This window comes from Pistacia vera, unplaced genomic scaffold (genome assembly GCF_008641045.1).
Source record: "Pistacia vera cultivar Batoury unplaced genomic scaffold, PisVer_v2 Contig100, whole genome shotgun sequence".
Classification (NCBI taxonomy): Eukaryota; Viridiplantae; Streptophyta; class Magnoliopsida; order Sapindales; family Anacardiaceae; genus Pistacia; species Pistacia vera.
In genome coordinates, this window is record NW_022195028.1 from 140,116 (window position 1) to 159,039 (window position 18,924).

At 35.5% G+C, this 18,924-nt stretch overlaps 2 protein-coding genes across 2 annotated transcripts; both read right to left on the reverse strand.

Annotated features, from left to right (window-relative positions):
* Positions 1–337: 337 nt before the first annotated feature.
* On the reverse strand, positions 338–898 carry LOC116126134 (secreted RxLR effector protein 161-like). The gene has a single exon (XM_031411869.1). The coding sequence runs from the start codon at positions 896–898 to the stop codon at positions 338–340; it is 561 nt and encodes a 186-aa protein (XP_031267729.1).
* Positions 899–15,440: 14,542 nt separating this feature from the next.
* LOC116125413 (lysosomal Pro-X carboxypeptidase-like) lies at positions 15,441–18,569 on the reverse strand. Its single transcript, XM_031411168.1, has 9 exons — positions 18,162–18,569; positions 17,882–18,068; positions 17,664–17,797; positions 17,461–17,573; positions 17,124–17,367; positions 16,041–16,193; positions 15,854–15,933; positions 15,709–15,758; positions 15,441–15,595 (listed from the first exon to the last, which is right to left on the reverse strand). Exons 1-9 carry the CDS (start codon positions 18,552–18,554, stop codon positions 15,456–15,458), a joined length of 1,494 nt encoding a protein of 497 aa, XP_031267028.1. The 5' UTR covers positions 18,555–18,569; the 3' UTR covers positions 15,441–15,455.
* Between the last annotated feature and the right edge of the window lie 355 nt (positions 18,570–18,924).

Below are 18,924 nucleotides of genomic sequence, written 5' to 3' on the forward strand. Positions count from 1 at the left end.
GCATAGCCCAAGCTTTGACTATTCTTAAAAAGCTTGACTCCAACGTGGCAATTCATAAGCCACATCATCACAATTCTCCACCTTGACTTTTGAATTAACACCCTATGTGGCCTTGGAACCATATTGATTATTCTTGGACTTGAAGGAGGCTCATACAGAGCCTATGTTTGTCTGCAGTCATTGGTTTAGTAAACATGTCTGTTGGATTATGTGAGCCCTTCACCTTTTCAATCCTTATTTCTCCTTTCTCAATCATCTACCTAATGAAATGAAGTCGTACATCAATGTGCTTGGTTCTTTCGTGGAAGACTTGATTTTTAGACAGGTGAATAGCACTCTAACTATCACTATTAATCACAACAGTTCCCTGTTCCAGCTCCAGCTCATTTACAAACCCCTTCAACCATTTAGCCTCTTTAGCTGCTTTTGTCAAAGCCACATATTCAGATTCAGTTGAAGAAAGTGTGACCATATGTTGGAGTTTTGACTTCCAATTAACCACATTCCCCCATAATGTAAACACAAAAGTAGATGTTGATTTTCTCCGATCAAAGTCTCCTGCATAATTTGCATTTACAAAACCTTCAATGCAGCCATCTTTCCTTTTGTTCCTTCTAAATAAAATGCCAACCGATTTAATCCCTTTTAAGTACCTCAGGATCCACTTAAGGGCAAACCAGTGAGCCTTACTTGGGTTGCTAATAAATCTACTCACAAGACTCACCGAGTAAGCGAGATCTGGTCTTGAACATACCATCAAGTACCTTAGATAACTTAGTGCATTTGCATATGGGATAGTAGCCATTTCCAGTTTATCCTCTTCAGTTTGGGGACTCTGATCATGAGACAATTTGAGATGTTGGCCAAGAGGTGTTTGAACAGCCTTTGCATCCTTCATATTGAACTTTTGCAGAATTTTTTTTTTGCATAATCTTGCTGGACCAGCTTTATACTCCAATGAATTATATCTCTGATGGTTGTAATACCGAGTATCTTTTGAGCTTGACCAAACTCTTTCATCTCAAACTTGGTATTCAAAGTCTTCTTCAGCTGAGATAGCTCAGTTTTGTCATGATAAGCCACCAACATATCATCCACATACAACAACAACAAAATATATGTCAAATCACAAATTCTTTTAAAATAGAAACAACTATCAAAATTGCATATATTAAAGCCAATTTTAATCATGAAAGAATCAAATTTCTTATACCATTGTCGTGGTGATTGTTTTAGGCCATATAAAGATTTTTTTAAAAGACAAACTTTACCTGCTAAATCTGAATACCCTTCAGGTTGTTCCATCAAAATGTTCTCCTCTAAATCACCATGTAAGAAGGTTATCTTTACATCCATTTGCTCTAATTCAAGGTTGAATTGGACAACAAGAGAAATCAGCACCTTGATAGATGCATGTTTGACCACTAGAGAGAATATTTCATTATAATCTAATCTTTCTATCTGAGTAAAACCCTTTGCAACTAACCTAGCCTTATATCTAGGTGGTTCCTTAGGAGTAAGGCTAGGTTTCTTTTTGAAAATCCATTTGTTTTTTACCACTCTACAACTTGCAAGTTTATCAACTAGTATCCAGGTCTGATTTTTCATGAGAGAATTATATTCTTCAACTATTGCTTGTTCCTAATGTGATTTTTCAGATCCTGAGATAGCCTCTTGAAAGGTCCTGGGTGCATTACTCATTTCTTCTTCAACTTGTAGTCTATAGGCAACTAAATCAACATACCCTAACCTGTTAGGGGGTCTAATAACTCTCCTAACCCTATCCTTAGATAGTTGGTAGTTTGTCAAGTTTGGCTCATCATTCTCTTAATTTACTTGTTCAACCTCTTGCTCACCCGTATGATCTCCCTCAAGATTTTCAGAATTTTCTTCATCACCTTGAATCTCATTAGCTCCACCTTGATTCAGAGTTTGGTTAGGAATTATAATTTGAACTTCCAAATCTAAATGATCAAATCCTAAGGAATTCTCTTCTATTTTTCTAAATTCATCCAACCCAAGTAAAATGCCTTCTCTAAACACCACATCCCTACTTGTAATTCATTTCTTAGTCTCTAAATTCCAGAATTTATAGCCCTTAACCCCATCTGGATATCCTAAGAATAAGCACTTGATAGCTCTAGGTTTCAACTTATATTCTCTAACATGTATATAGGATAANGAGTGATCGGGTGAGACAGGATAGATTATACCTAGAGTGTCGTGAAGCCATTTCATTGATTTACCTTGCTTGTAGGTTTAGGGGATTGTAGAGGGTGGAGAAGAATTGTGTGAGTCGGTCTCATGTCGAATCAAAACCGTAACGGCAACATTTTTATTATAAAGTCTTTATTTGTTTTAATCTCACTATTTCATTATTTGCATTTAGTCTATTTAGTTTCATTAATCAATTGCCAATTTCATTTCCACTACTTAAAATACATTAGGTTGTTAGTCTTGCTCCCTGTGGATTCGACCCTACTTACTGCTAACTACGGCATTTAGGTTTAATTTTGTGACTGTGACAACCAGTTCAACACTATCTTGAATAGAGCCTGCCTAATCAGCATTAGTGAAACACTCCAAATGAGACCTGTTGACTTTAGTAAACTGAAGACCAAAATTTGTAGTGCCTTTAAGATATCTTAGAAGTCTTTTGCAGACTTTCCAATGAAGTTGAGTGGGAGCTTTGAGAAATTGGCTTAACTTTTTGAATGAATAAGCAATATCAGGTCTAGAAAGTGTTAAATACTATAAAGCCCCAATTTGCTTCTATATAGAGTTGGGTTGTCATATGTATCACTGTCTATGCAGGTTAACTTGTTGCCTACAACCATGGGAGTAGAGCAAAGTTTTGAATCTAACATACTAGTCTTAGAAAGGAGGTCTCTAGCATATTTTTCTTGGCTCATGTAGATGTGTGAATTTGTTTTGTGGACTTCAAAACCCAAGAAATACTTAAGAGAACCTAAAGTCTTAAGAGCAAACTTAATGTTTAACCTTTGGACAATATTCTGTACTAACTCAGTATCATTTCCAGTTAACAAAATGTCATCCACATAGACAATTACATATAAGACCTGAGCATTCTGCCTAAACCAAACACACAATGTTCACAATCAGATTCCCAATTTTATTCCCACACAATAAATTTTGTCTACTTAGTTCTCCTAAACCCTTTTCACTAACATGTGCGAGCCTTTGATGCCACAATGAGTTTTATCTTGAACCTCTGTTGACCTTACAACAGCCACTCCACAATCTGTTTTACCTTTTAACACATAAAGCCCATTTCTCCTTCAGCCCTCATAACCACCAAGGATCATTTCATCACATTAAGACTCCTATTTATTGCCTTGTAACGTAGGCCTATTGAGTCTAAAGTGCCTAGAGATATTAAGTATCTTTTAAGGTCAGGGATATACCTCACATCAGTGAGGATTTTGGTTAATCCATCACTACTTTCCCACCATCTAAGGGTTGAAAGGAACTGAACCACTCCCTAGTTGGTGTCATATGATAGGTACATCCTGTTCTAAGATCCATTCTTCACTATTTTTGCCATCAGAAATGACTAGAACCTCAAAACTCTCATATCCTTTAGCTATAACTCCAACACTGCCTTCTTCACCTTACTTTTCATGTTTCTTTTTACCTTTTCTCTCAGGACAGTCCCTCCTAAGATGACCTTCTTTATGACAAAAGAACACTTCCATTTCCTTGTTTTAGATTTAGACCTATTCCTATTGTTTCCTCCCTTTTTCTAATTTCTCTTCTCTAATCTACTTCTAACCATAAGACCTTCACCATCACTGCCATGTTTATCTTTCATCCTATTCTCACTACCCTTAGTTGTAATAGTTTCTACAACCTCTTCTAATTTTAGGGTCTGGCTACCATACTTTAAGGTTTCCACAAAATTAGAGTAGGACTTTGGCAAAGAATTTAATAGGATTATGGCCTAATCCTTATCACCAATTTCTACTTATATGCTCTTTAGGTCTTGTACTATTTTTAGAAATTCATCCTTATTATCTTTCAAGGTTTTTTGTTCATCCATTTTAAACCCAAACAATCTCTGTTTTAAGAATAACCTATTAGGAATAGCTTTAAACTGGTCAAGAGTATCTAACATGTTCCGGATTGCAGATGTTGTTTTCTCCTCCTTAACCTCTTGAAGGACTTTGTCACCTAGTCCTAGGATCAAGGAGCTTTTAGCCTTATTCAGCACATCCTGCTTCTCAATTGCTGTCATCGTTTTAGGTAGTTCAAATTCTCCTTTCAACGCCAGGGCCAACCCTAATTTTACCAGCACAGCTTCCATCTTCATCTTTCATAAACCAAAATCATTCTCTCCTGTAAAATTTTCAAATTCAAACTTAGATGACATGTTTTCAAAGGGATGTTAAAACAACAATATAGAAGAAATACTATGGTACATGAAATCAATGAAGAGCTAGTATTCTAGAAGAGATTACAAACAAGAACAACTGAATAGAACCCTAAAGAAGCCTTGAACCAGACTCTAATACCAATTTGTAGAAATCTAGGGTTAACAGTGTGTCTTAATCTGAATCTCAAATGGGTTTAATTTAATAAACAATCAAACATAAAACTATGAGTCAATCAACCAACACATCTAGGATAAATAAATCAACAAAAATAGAGTAATCAAGAGTAAAGACACTGCAATTTATAGTGGTTCAGCTGTAAAGCCTACATCCACTCTTCAAGGCTCACTGTACGGTATTATTACTCATGAATTTCAAAGGTACAAAGAAGAATTGAAAAGAAAAGTACAAGGAAGGAACACACCCGAGAATAACAATCCCTAACTCTCTTTATGAAAGGCTCTGCCCTTCCTTTAATAGCCAACATGATTTTATACACCCACACACTTCTCAGATCAACCTCCACCTGGATTAATGTACTCCACAGCCGTAAGATGAAGAAATACCCTAGAAGCTTCTCCATGTTCATGCTTCTAATGAGGCATGGAGAGAAACGTTTGTTGCTGGAGAAGTGGACCACTTGACACAATATGTTAAGTGATCCCAAATGCAAAATGGTGTCGCATAACTCAGGCTTGACTCTTCTTAAAAAAGTTTGACTCCAACGTGGCAATTCATAAGCCACATCATCACAATTAGCCTTAGGATAATTTTTGTTTTTGTTTTTGTTTTTTTTTTTTTTTTTAGTTCATTAGAACTCACAATTCCAGGTGGTTGTTCAGCCTTGCCTTAACTTGGAGTCTGCATTTATTATTCACAAATTAAGAACTCAATGAAACTAGCATCTTTAGTATGGATGGTCGTCCATATAATATGGACTGACGTCCATTATTATATTTAAAAAAAACTATGGAGGGTTTTCATATGAGGTGGACGTCCATTCAGAGGAAATGGACTCCCGTCCATATAATATGGACGGGAGTCCATGTTATTTTTCATGGACGTTCGTCAATTCATGATGAATGGTCGTCCATCAAATATGGACGGACGTCCATAATTGTTGGACGATCGTTCATTCACGGAAGACGTGTTTTGTCTTCAACATGGCTGTGTTTGAATGGATGCCACGTACGTTAGTACAAAAATTCGGTGCAAATTATTGGTGTCCGTAGCATTATTGATCACGACAGAATATATATCAACTGAATATTTATGTATTTATGTGACTATATTTTATTGATTTGACATATTATTGCAAAGTAATTTGTAATTATGAGAAAAAAAAAAAAACAATTTTGTTTCTTAGCACATGTTTGAAAACTGAATGAAAGTAGATATATGTTACCAATTTATATATGCATAAATACATATTAATTTATTAAAATAATGAAGAAAATTTAAAATAGAAGAAAAACAAAACAATGAAGCAATTTTTTCCATAAAAGACAAGGAATAATTTTATTAATTTATTCATGTAGCAATATGTATTAATTAAAGATTACGAACCAACTCATGGGGTAATTTATAATCTTAAGTGAAGAAAAGAAGAATCGAACTCTTAGTTAACTTGCTGTAGAAAATTAATGAAATTATGATTAAATGACTATATGAGACGAGTCACTTAGAAGAAAAAAAAAAAAAAAAAAAAAAAAAAAAAAAAAAGGTAAATTTATATTATATATTATTTATAATTAAGCTTTTATTATTAAAAATAGTAAGAAATACATCTCTTGAACAAAATTGTTCTACTTAGGGGAAGTAAAAATGAAAATAAATTAAGCTTTTTTGTTTTTGAATTTTGTTTTAGAAATATATAAAGAGTACGAAGGTTCAATATAACTAGTTTGTTTAAGTCATTCTAAACTGAATCCAATAGCCCAATCAAAACTGGTTAAACATTGGGCCTTTGCATCGGCTCATTGTTTAGCTAACCTACCACTACCAGACTACCATCTGTGATACATATTATATATAAACATTGAAAAATTTGATAGTAAAATAGGATGAAATTAATATTAATTACGCTGTCTTTTAGATATTTGATTTTATTCAAGGTGACAGTGATGTTTGTTTTTTGGATAAATTTGATATATATTTGCGATAGCTATGTCTTGATTGTTGGAGTTGTCGATCACTTTAACAATAACGGACCACGTAGATGCATTTGGGGGTCATGTTGCCCGATCAGTTGGTGAGGACCCTGTTCCTCAATAAGCAGGCGAGGGTGCAAGAGGCAGTGCTATTTGGCTTGTAGGCAGTTTGGGTCTATTTCATAAAGAGCCGCTGTAGGATTTCTCCAAGTCATTAATTTCTAATTGGGTTTGGGCTTAGTAAAAGAGGATTCTTGTAATATTAGGTTTTACACTTTAAACTTAGTATATAAACTTATTTTTCTCTTGTATGAGTGTGATAGTAAATCATAAGACAAATTACATTAATTGTAACTAGACTTGACAAACGGGCGGGGCGGGCGGATACGGACCGGGTAGTTACGAGTAATGGGCAAGGGTCTACGAGTAAACAAATTTCACGGGTAGAAAAATGTATGACCCGTACTCGCCTATGTAGGTACGGGTCAACCCGTAGGGTCACCCGTAAAAACAAAATCATATGGAAGGAAGACAATCTGTGGGTTTTATATTTGCGTGAAAGGTTCGTCATTAAGTCAAAGAGCCTGTAATAATTGAGTACATGGTTCAGGGGAGAGGTGGCAATTGGGTGATATTTTTTAGTCTTCTGAGGCGATTTTTTGGCATGGAATCTGAGGAAGAAGATGGCAGGATTAGTGCTAAAGCTACCGCTGTGAGAGAGATGAAGCAGGAGGAAAACTCATTTATGATCACGAAAGCATTACATTAAAATAGTAATATTAACCCCAATCCAAGAAATAATTACTACTAAAATTTATGACCTCGTGCCAAGAGTTGATGAAGCCTCTTGAATGTTTATCATTTATTTATTTTTTAATAAATGATAAACATTCAAGTTAAATTGAGAGCACGGGTCGTAGGTAGAATCGAACCTGTAGGTAGAACCAGAACCGATACTATGCGGGTAGGTTCAGGATCTATTTTTTTGGAACCGATATTATACAGTTTCGATTTCGGTTCTTACATGTGGAGGAACTAGAACTGGAACTTAGAAAAAAGAACCTGCAGCGGATATCCTGTTTTGGAACCTGGGTTGAAATAAATATCTGTGAAGAATGAGGGGTCTATTGTAATTTTACAAATAAAAAAATTTGAAATGGAAAAAGTTAAATTTTTACAATAACCTAATTAAATAAATATATAATTATACTTATTACATATAAACTACACCATATAAAAAACTTTAATATATTATAATATATTAATATTAAAGTTTTGATTAATTAAGAGTATAATTGGAATTATGACCAGTTAAATAATTAGAAATTTAATTAATTATAACATTACATTATAAATTTATAGTATGATTACTTAATTAATTATAACATTACATTATATTATAATCACTTAATTAATTATAACATTACATAGTTAAATGATTACTTGATTAATTATAAATTTATAACATTACATTATAAACATTAGTAATATACTATATTAGTGCATTACTTAATTGAATGATTAAAAATTTGATTAATTATAACATTACATTATTGATTTATAGTATGATTACTTAATTAATTATAATATTCCATTATAAACATTAGTACAATACTTAATTAAATGATTAGAAATTTGATTAATTATAATATTAAATTATAGATTCATAATATGATTGTTTAATTAATTGTTTGTGTTTTGGTTTTGATTGAGGAATTTTATGTGAATTGTGATAAATTGATTGAATTCAAGTGTTGCCTAGAGATTAAAGGATTTATAAGTCACATTAGACACAAATGAATGAATAATCAAAATTTGTTAGGGGTGTATTTGTAAACTTTTAAGGTATTTTTGTCATGTTTTAAACTAATAGGGGCGTAACTGATTTTTTATAGGGTACCCGGGAAAGGAACCGGAACCTAATGCAGGTTCCAGTTCCTTGAATTTAAGAATCTGCACTGTATGGTTCCAGTTCTGGTTTCTTTTTTTGGGAAGTTGTACTGTATGGTTTTGGTTCCCCCGAAAAACACAGGGTACTCGGAACCGCTTACCCCTATGGAGAGCTACGTGAGAGTCTGAGAGAGATTGAGAGCTACTAGTGCAGGGCGCTGTTGGTTGGGAGAGTGAGAAATGGTTTAGGGTTTTTTGGGTTTAAGTTAAAGTACGTGTACCCGCGGGCATTACCCGGCCCACCAGCAACTTTCACGGGCAGGCCGAGTACGGGTAATTTTGAAATAGGTAATATTAAGGGATACCTGTACCCACCCATTAGATGCTGGTACCCGTTTACCCACGAGTACAAGCCCTCTTTTGCCAGGTCTAATTGTTATTAAAGAGGTGAGACAGTATTGCAATAATATTGATTCTACTGGATTTAGCCAGTTAATTGGCTGAATCAGATTAAATTATGCGTATTATTCTTTCTCTTTACTGTTTGTGGTTTGTGTGTGGTTACTGTTTTGATTTCGTATTACTTGTGAAGAAATTGTAAAGAAATCAAGAAAACTAAAAAAGTGTAGAGAAAGCTACTATAGATTGAATGAAAACTGAATCTAAATTTTTTATTAATAGATTTCTGTTACAGTACATTAGCACTTATATAGCCAACATTGGTTTATTGAAACGACAGTGCTTTTAGATTCTGAAATTACACTTAAGCCATGTAGCTTATACAATCATTACAAACAAGACCCCAGCTTCTTTAAACTGCTATGTTTTCACTAATTCCTCACAACACCTCTGCTTAATATTTCCCCTGAAACTAAACATCTAGTTTCTTCTAAAAGCTGCTCTGTTTCCACTAATTCCTCTCAGCACATCTGCTTAATATTTCCTCTTAAACTAAACATCCAGTTTCTTCTAAAAGTTGCTCTGTTTCCACTAATTCCTCTTAGCACCTCTGCTTAATATTTCCCCTTAAACTAGACATCCATTCTGTTCGCAGTGCTTTGGCTAAACATTTCCCCTTAAACCAAAACATTTTCCTATCAAACCATATCATAACACTAGTCTAGGCAGACCACTTCTTATACCACTGCTGCTTCAAACCATCACCAGAAACTCAAAAAACTCAACCATATCATAACACCAGTCTAGGCAGACCACTTCTTATACCACTGCTGTTTCAAACCATCACCAGAAACTCAAAGGCTCAACCATATCATAACACCAGTCATAACACCATATCAAACCAAAAACATTTTGCTATCAAACCATATCATAACACCAGTCTAGGCAGACCACTTCTTATACCATTAAAGCAAGAAATCTTCAAACTGAATTATCAATCAATTTAGCAGACAAAAGAAGAACAAAAGAATTGTATTAGCAGAAAAATGAAAAAATGAGGCAGATCACCAATATACAGTTAAACAGACCAATGATTATCCAGTTGGTGTGTATTGATGTTCCGGATTTGGCAGTAAAGCAACTACATTCAATTTATCTTTTAGCATTGAGAATCTTTGTGCAGGGAGAGCTTTAGTAAGAATATCAGCAAGTTGATATTATGATGCGACATATTGCACAGCTAACTTCTTATCCATGGCCAACTCTCTTACATAATGAACATCGATCTCGATGTGTTTAGTCCTGGCGTGGAAAACTGGCTTCGATGATAATGCACCCGCACTCATATTATCACACCATAGTATAGGGACATCATTTATCTGGATTCCAAGCTCTTGAAATAGCTGTTGAATCCAGACTAATTTTGTGGAAGCTTGACTCAGGGCCCTATATTCAGCCTTTGTTGAAGAAAGAGAAACCACTTTTTGCTTCCTAGAACCCCATTGAACTAGATTCCCTCCAAGAAAAATACCGTAGCCAGGGGTGGATCTTCTATCACTTACATCGCTGGCCCAATCTGCATCAGCATACCCTTCTAGCAAAAAATTTTCATTTTTCTAGGAAAATAGTCCATGCTGAACAGTCCCTTTAATATACCGGAGCACTCTCTTGCATGCAGTCCATTGATTGATTGTGGGGTACTGAAGAAACTGACTTAACCTGTTGACTGCAAAAGCCAAGTTAGGTCGTGAGAGTGTTAAGTACTGAAGGCCCCCCACTAAACTTCTATACAGTGTAGGTTGATCAAAGAGGGGACTGTCCTCTTTTCCCAATTTCGTACCTGTAGCCATTGGGGTATTACATGGCTTACACTCAGCTAAACCAACTTTGCTCAGTAATTCTTGAGCATATTTGGTTTGGGTAAGGAGTAAACCTGTCTCATTTCTATACACTTCAAACCCAAGAAAATAGCTTATCTCTCCTAAAGTTTTGAGTGCAAAACAGCCATTCAAATCAGTAACAATCTGATCAATCAACTCTGAATCATTTCCAGTAATTAAAATATCGTCAACATACACAAGTAAGTATATTACCTGAGTATCTTTCTTAAAAAAGAATAGACTTGTATCTGAAGTGGAACACTGAAAACCCCAAGTTAAAAGGGCAGATTTCAATTTATCAAACCAGGCCCAAGGTGCTTGTTTTAATCCATACAGGGCTTTGTTGAGTTTGTACACATGCTTGGGATGAGTCTTATCACCAAAACCCTTAAGTTGCATCATGAAAACAGTCTTTGTGAGATCTCCATTCAAGAACGCATTGTTAATGTCAATTTGTTGTATCTGCCAACTGTTGTAGACTGCCAAGGAGAACATAATCCTAATGGTAGATGGTTTGATCACAGGAGAAAATGTGTCAAAGTAATCAATTCCTGGTGTTTGTTGAAATCCTTTTGCCACCAACCGAGCTTTGTATTTCTGAAGTGTGCCATCTGATTTTAATTTGGTTTTGAAAACCCACTTGCAACCTACTATATTCATATCGGAAGTAGGAGGAACTAACTCCCATGTGTTGTTCCTTTTTAATGCTTCAAATTCTTCATTCATAGCTTGTTTCCATTCTGAAATACTTAAGGCTTCAGACACACTTTTCGGTTCAGATAGGATGGAGGTTGTGGCCAGAAAATCTTGACTTATAATCTGATTATTCCTGGTTTTTGATCTAGTGAGCATTGGATGATAGTTTGTAGTGGCATTGGTGTGTGCTGTAGGTACTGACATTGCTGTAGGTGCTGACATTGTTGCATTGTTCTGAGAGATGGGTAAGACAACCTCCAGATGTATTTCGGGAGCTGAAGGTGGATCAAAAGCAGTGTAAGTACCTGCTGTATTTAAGATAGAGTCACCAGAAAAATTAGACACATCAGATTTTGAAACTAAGACAGTATCAGTAACAGGTCTCACTGAACCCTTTGATGCTGTTGTAGCAGGTAAGTTTATAACTTCTGTTAAGTCTTGTGCCGAGAGATCCTTTCCACATAATGAATCTCCACCTGGTTTTCTAGTAGGCAACTGTGAATTAGTAGCATCAGCAGCAAATGAAGTTGTATTTACTTATGCAGTAGAAGACACATTGTTATTAATGACAAAAACATAATTTAAGTCTAAACAATGAGCAAGGTTCCAAGATGAACAAAACCCTTCAGAACTGGTGTTTGTAGATACTCCTATAAGATCCAGATTTTTCAGTTGCACACACTTGAAATCATGTTTAAAAGGAAACATTGTCTCATTGAACTTGGCTTGCTTAACAATATATATCTTTCCTGTGGAAGACAAGCATTTAAAACCCTTATGAGCTGGACTATACCCAATAAACACACATTGCTCAGTGTGATAAGAAAACTTATGCTTTTGATAGGGTCGTATGTATGGGTAGCAACAACAGCCGAAGACCCTAAGATCAATATATGTGGGTTCTTTACCAAACAGTTTATGATATGATGAGATATCGTCAAGAGCAACAGAGGGCAGTTTGTTAACAATGAACACTACTATGCTAAAGGATTGCCACCAAAAACATAAAGACATTCCTGCATGTGCTAACAAAGTTAAACCAAACTCTGTAATTGTTCTGTGCCTTCTCTCAACCTTCCCATTCTGCTGGTGTAAAGAGGGGCAGGGGTGTCTAAAACCTATGCTATGAGTTTCCAGATAAGAAGTAAAAGACCTGAACTCCCCTCCCCAATCAGATTGAAGATTCTTCAGTGTAGCATCTAATTGTTTTTCAGCAAACACATGAAAACTAGTAAACACTTTAAAGGCTTCAGACTTGAGTTTCAAACGGTATATCCACATGTATCTACTGTAATCATCTACAAACAACATATAATATTTGAAACCTTCTGTTGAGCATACTGGTGCAGGGCCCCATAAATCTAAACAAACCAGTTCAAGTGGCCTGGAAGTCTTAGAATTTGACAAAGGAAAAGAAGTTTGAGCCAATTTGCCAAATTGGCAGGCTTCACAAAAACTTTTATTATAGGTAGACATTCCAGGTACATGCAATTTATTTAATACATGCTTAAGAGTTGTTTCTTAGGGATGTCCCATTCTAGCATGCCACACCATTATTGACTTATTAACTACATCAGAATTATCAACTACATCAGATTGCACCCTATGTAATAAATCAGTGATCCTATTATTATGACTACACCTATTATTGAGAGTAGTAGAGGCAGCCACATTACAGGAAGCAGTTGGAGCAGATACACCATATGACGAAAACACAGCGGGAAGAGAGGCTTCCAGTTGATATAAGCCATCTTTTAGGACACCTTGAAGGAGTACATCTCTGGTGTTCTTATCCTTAATAAGACAACGATCAACATGAAATTCAACTATTACACCATTATCCTTTGTAATCTGTGAAATACTTAATAAATTCTTTGCTATATGAGGTACACACAGCATATTTCTAAGATGCAATAACCTAGAAGCAGAGCCAGAAGTTAGAAAAGACTCACATGTGTGTGAAAAAGGTACTGTTTGGCCATTCCCAACCTGCACATTTGAACCACCTTGATAGTTATCTTTAATGATCAGATTGTTGACATCAGATGTCATGTGGTTTGCGGCACCAAAGTCCACATACCATGTTTGGTCTTGCACAGTGTGAGGAGAAGCAACTGGTGTATGCTGAGCAGCTGCTGATGAAATAGAATTCTGAGATAGCTAAGGAACAGAATGTTGTAAAGGATAACCAAGGTAGTTCTGTAGTGTATTAGTCTGTGAAGTAGGAGCATTAGTTATGGATGAAATAAAATTTCCAGGATTAGGATTTCCAGCAGCAGTCTTGGGAATGAATTGTCCTAGCATGACTGTAGTAAGAAGAGCTTGTGCTGACTTAGTAGAGTGATCTGGAGTAGAACTTTGTGGACCATTAAAACCAGTAGATCCAGGTACTGAGAAACTGTTAAAACCAATAGATCTAGATACTGATCCAGGGGTTGGGAAACCTAGATATTCATGATCAAATCTATGATAGCACTGTAGTGCTGTGTGTCCTCCCTTACCACATACTTGACAGATTAGTTTAGGCCTAAAATATCCTCTTCCTCGGCCTCTACTTCTCATCATTCCAGGATGAAACATGTGAGACTGGTTTCCAGGGGTAAAACCATATCCAATCTGTGAGTATTGGGAGGAATGTGAGGGATTAAAATCTGAGTAAACTGCATTGTTTAAACTGTTTCCTCCAGAATGGTTGTTACTAGGCATCTGTTGGTGAAGGAAATTCTGATCTGAAGGTTGAAAATTGGGCATCGATTGAAACTGAGGAGTAGCTAAATTATGAGCACGAAAATTCCCATTACTAGCACCAGAAACATTTTGAGAACCTGAAGAATACTCTATTTGAGACTGTTTGGAAGCCAAAAGAGCTGAAACTATGTGTTCATGGAAATTTGACAAAGAACTTTGCTGTCTCTCCAACCTAATCTCATGTTTGTGAAGTAAGAATTGGGCTTCTTGTAGTGTCGTTTGACTACTACAAGTTGTCAGATTTGCTACAACAGCATCATACCCTGGCCCTAAGCCGTCTAATATATACAGCAAAAGTTCTTCATCTGTGATATTCACTCCACTTGCTATCAATTCATCTCCTAATTCTTTTATCTTTAATACATATTCACTCACATTACAACCTTCTTTCTTAGTAGTCTGTAATAGGTTTCTCAGATGTAAGGTCCTAGCTTTGGATACCGACTGGAAATGAAGCTCTAAAACATTCTATATTTCATATGAAGTAGTGCATTTTGCTACATGCCTAAACATTGATTCAGAGATTGAGGAGTAAAGCCAACTTACCAAGAACTGGTCAATCTTCTTCCAAGTGAGATAGCTAGGGTTTTGTTTCTTCTCTGTCTGTCCTGAGTCAGTCGATTTCTCTAACAAGATCATCGGTGGACACTCTTTTTCACCAATAACAAAGCCTTCAAGACCATGAGATGTCAGGGCTGACAGAATTTGTGATCTCCAGAACGAATAGTTCTTCTCTAGCAGTTTTACAGAGACGACAGGTAGGGTGGGTGGAACTCCTGAAGGAGTGAAATTTGAACTGGAGCTATGAACCTCCATGTTTAAGTTGTCAAGATTATTCAAGATCGAAGATGAATTTTTCCCTTGGACGTTGGTCTGGGGCTCTGATACCATGAAGAAATTGTAAAGAAATCAAGAAAATTTAAAAAGTGCAAAGAAAGCTACTGCAGATTGAATGAAAACTGAATCTAAATTTTTTATTAACAGATTTCTGTTACAGTACATTAGCACTTATATAGCCAACATTTGTTTATTGAAACGGCAGTGCTTTTAGATTCTAAAATTACACTTAAGCCATGCAGCTTATACAATCATTACAAACAAGACCCCAGCTTCTTGAAACTGCTCTGTTTTCACTAATTCCTCACAGCACCTCTGCTTAATAACTTGAGATTGTTTCATATTCCTAGTAGGGTGTTAACGTAAGGGGCACATATTAAATTTAGATTTTATTAAATACTTTGAACTAATACATAATTTTTGGCTTTGATTCACGATACAATTTCCTGCCGTCGTTATGACGTTTACTGCCTGAATGTTAGGAGATCCTTATTGTACTTGGCTATCCATCCTTCCATAATCTCTACCTCAATCTTACGCTGCTTCACCAGCCAATCTGGATCACTAGTAGCATTTGCTGGAAGTATATCCAAGCAGTGAGAACCTGCAAATTTAACAATTAATCTTGCACCATTCATGGATTTTAAAACTTTAAAGAAAATTTAGATCAACAAATGATCCTAATTCTATAGTTGGCGATCCATTCGAGGGACTTACCATTGACTGTATGAACTGCGACAACACTATCTGATATGTCTTTCAGCACCCTATAATGTAAGATAGTATATTAGACATAGCACAATACAGAAAAAAAGTTAATTTTGTATTAGAAATTTATATTATTTTTTGGTGTATTAATTACCCGCCGCTACTATAAGGATCTCTCAGTCCATTGGAGAAAATTATGTTGCTGGAAAATCTTTGGAGAATTAGTTTTATATCCTGCAGTGATAAAGAAAAATAAAAAATAAAAAAACATTTAAATGCTAATTAGTGAATTGTGGTTTGAGAAATGAAGATAATTGAGTGGTGGAAAGAGAAAGGCTTACATGGCCACCATAATATGATGTAACCCAATGAGGCCGAGGAGGGACACCATAAGATTGACTGCATTCGTCGATGAAGCTGCTTATATTGAAAGGCATAGGTGGGAACATTGTCGTATTGTCTCTCGCTATCGGCATCACCATTTCACTACATGTCTAAAATTCACACAACTCATCAATCTTTTTTGAAAATTAAGATTAAATAAATTTTTTTTTTTTTAGGTATACAAGGTATCCAAGTGCACATTAGAGTCTGCCTAATCGTTAGGGTCACGGAATACCCTACAAGCCCAATGGACCATAGAATTGTACAAATGTGATATATACCTCTCCTACGACTCGAACACAAAACTCTCTGGGTATAACTAACTATAGTAACTAAAAGGTTTGTCATCTGACCATAAAAACAGAAGTTTATTTGAATATTGTAAGCAATGAAACTTTAGTGTTCGAGGTCATACCAATTGTGCATTTGTGTAATTTGTTTGATTATGAAAAGACCTTTTCTACTAATGAAAGTAAATAAGAATCTCTTGCAGTCTTGCTTACGTGAGCATAATACTAATTAATTGTGGGGACATGGGTATTTTAATCAACTTTAATTAGCGTGTTTAACTGCATACCACTTCATTTTCTTATATGTCAAGACATGACCAGTTGCCTGTTGCTTGTGCTAATTGTCGATCAGAATTTAGTGCTTTTCATGACCTAAATCATATTAATTAAGACTCATATAACAATGATCATAATTATATTCTAACTTATGTGTGCATTATTTTGACATCCATTCTAGGCAACCATCATAATATAAAATCTTGTTTTTCTCCATGGTGTTTGGTTCTTGTTTATAATTACTTTCTACCTTAAATCTTATAATTTTACTCATAATTTAATCATTAATACCATATAAAATATATTGTTATAATATATATATGGTTGATGTCTTGTTAATACTTCTTTCGCTTTAGCCAAAAACTCTGCCAACATACAGATTAAATAGGATGATTTTTCACCAGATTAGAATTATATTGATATTATAAAAAATAAAAAAAGAAAAAAGAAAAAAAAAAGAATTGAGTGATATACCTGCCATTGCCACCCCACACTCGTTTCAGATTCATTTCTTGGAGCATTAACATAGCAAGATTTATTTCCTCTAAAACCAACCACACCAGCAAATATTTTTCCAAGTAAATCAGTTTCAGGAGGCGCCCCATCAATGCCCCCACACACCATGGTAACAGGATATTCTGGTGGCTGATTATATTGAGCTGCATTAGCATACGTAGAATCCAAGAAATCCTTGAGCTCTGAAGATTCTTTCAAGGGTCTACTTCAAGAAAATAACCAAATTAGTAATCAATCATATATTATTATAATCTAGGAATAAACCAGAAGGATACGACAAAGACTTTGCTATTACTTGCAAGTTCTGAATTTCTCACTAAGAATTGAGAGACCATTGGGCGTGGAAGCAACTTTATCGATTTCAGACCAAGACTTTAGTATAGTTCGGTAGCACGTTTCACTAGCTTCCTACACAATCCCGTAATATTATCTTAAGGCTTTCAGGATTTTAAGTGAAAAAGATTGTTTAACAAAAGGCCAAATTTTAATATGTATTACTCTGAAATCCCTGGTGACAACAGAATAATATCCATTCTGCGGCGTTATGTCATCGAAATACAGGATTGGAGCAGAGGAGGCCAAAGCTCCGAGAGCTACGTGAGGATATTTCAGGCGAAACCACGAAGCAAGCACTGGAAATCATAAAATGACATCAGTAACTGATAGTTTCAATTTTTTTTTTTTTTTTTTTTTTTAATGTAACAGTCACCACTTACTTCCTCCGTATGATCCTCCAACGACAATCACAGGCGAATCTTCGGCTTGATATTTTTTCTTAATATGCAAGATAATTTCTGCATAGTCTGCAATAGCTTGAGCTGAACTGAAATACCCGATCGTGCTAGCATTGTTCAGGGCTTCTTCTCTCGACGCAAAAGGGATCGATTTCCCATAGTAACGATGCTGATGAAAGAAGAGAAAATTACTTTGAGATAAAAGAAAGAATAAGAATCTGAAAATAATTTAGCTATTGGAACAAAGATGTGGAATATCTACCTCTATATATACTAGGAGAGCTTTAAACCGGAGGGCATTATCGGGTAGGAATCCGATGATTGATAAATCACCATCGATGGGTGCTTCGGCTCCAAGATATGCAAAGATTGGAGCATTAGAATTTGAACCACCCCAGTACTTGAAATTGATTACATATCGTTGTTGAAAAGTGGAGTAGCTTTCAGGTCTGTAGGTAAAGTGATCAAGTGTTTGAGTGTAAAAAAATGTCTGGAAGTCCTCCGAAATAGGAGCTGACAAAATTTCGGGGTCCAGTAAAATTGTTCCTCTGACTGGACTAAGCCTTGGAATCTTAGAGCTTGTAGAAGTGACAGAGATCGATATAACTATGAAGATCAGTAGAAGCCATTGAACAGAAAGCGTTGAAGAGATCATGGCAACGAACTCAAAAGAATATTTTTGATAGATTCAGATGATATTTCCGAGATTGTGCCAGGCGCATCCTTTTATAGCTACTTAATGCCCCTATTCTTAAGATTAATGCTACATCCTAAATATGATTGGTGGTTACAATACCACAACCCATAAAGTTTATGCCATTTTTACATATGTTCTCTTTCTTTGATATTCCAAGTAATATGATTGGTCTGAACCCCAAGGGGTTGACCTGATAGTTAAGGAGGTTTCCTTGCTTCTTTGAATTATTGGATTGAAACCTTGGGATCACCTACCATAATAACATTGTGACTTACCTATTATTTTACGCTTTTAGGGTATTCAATGGATCTCGATGATTAGTTGAGAT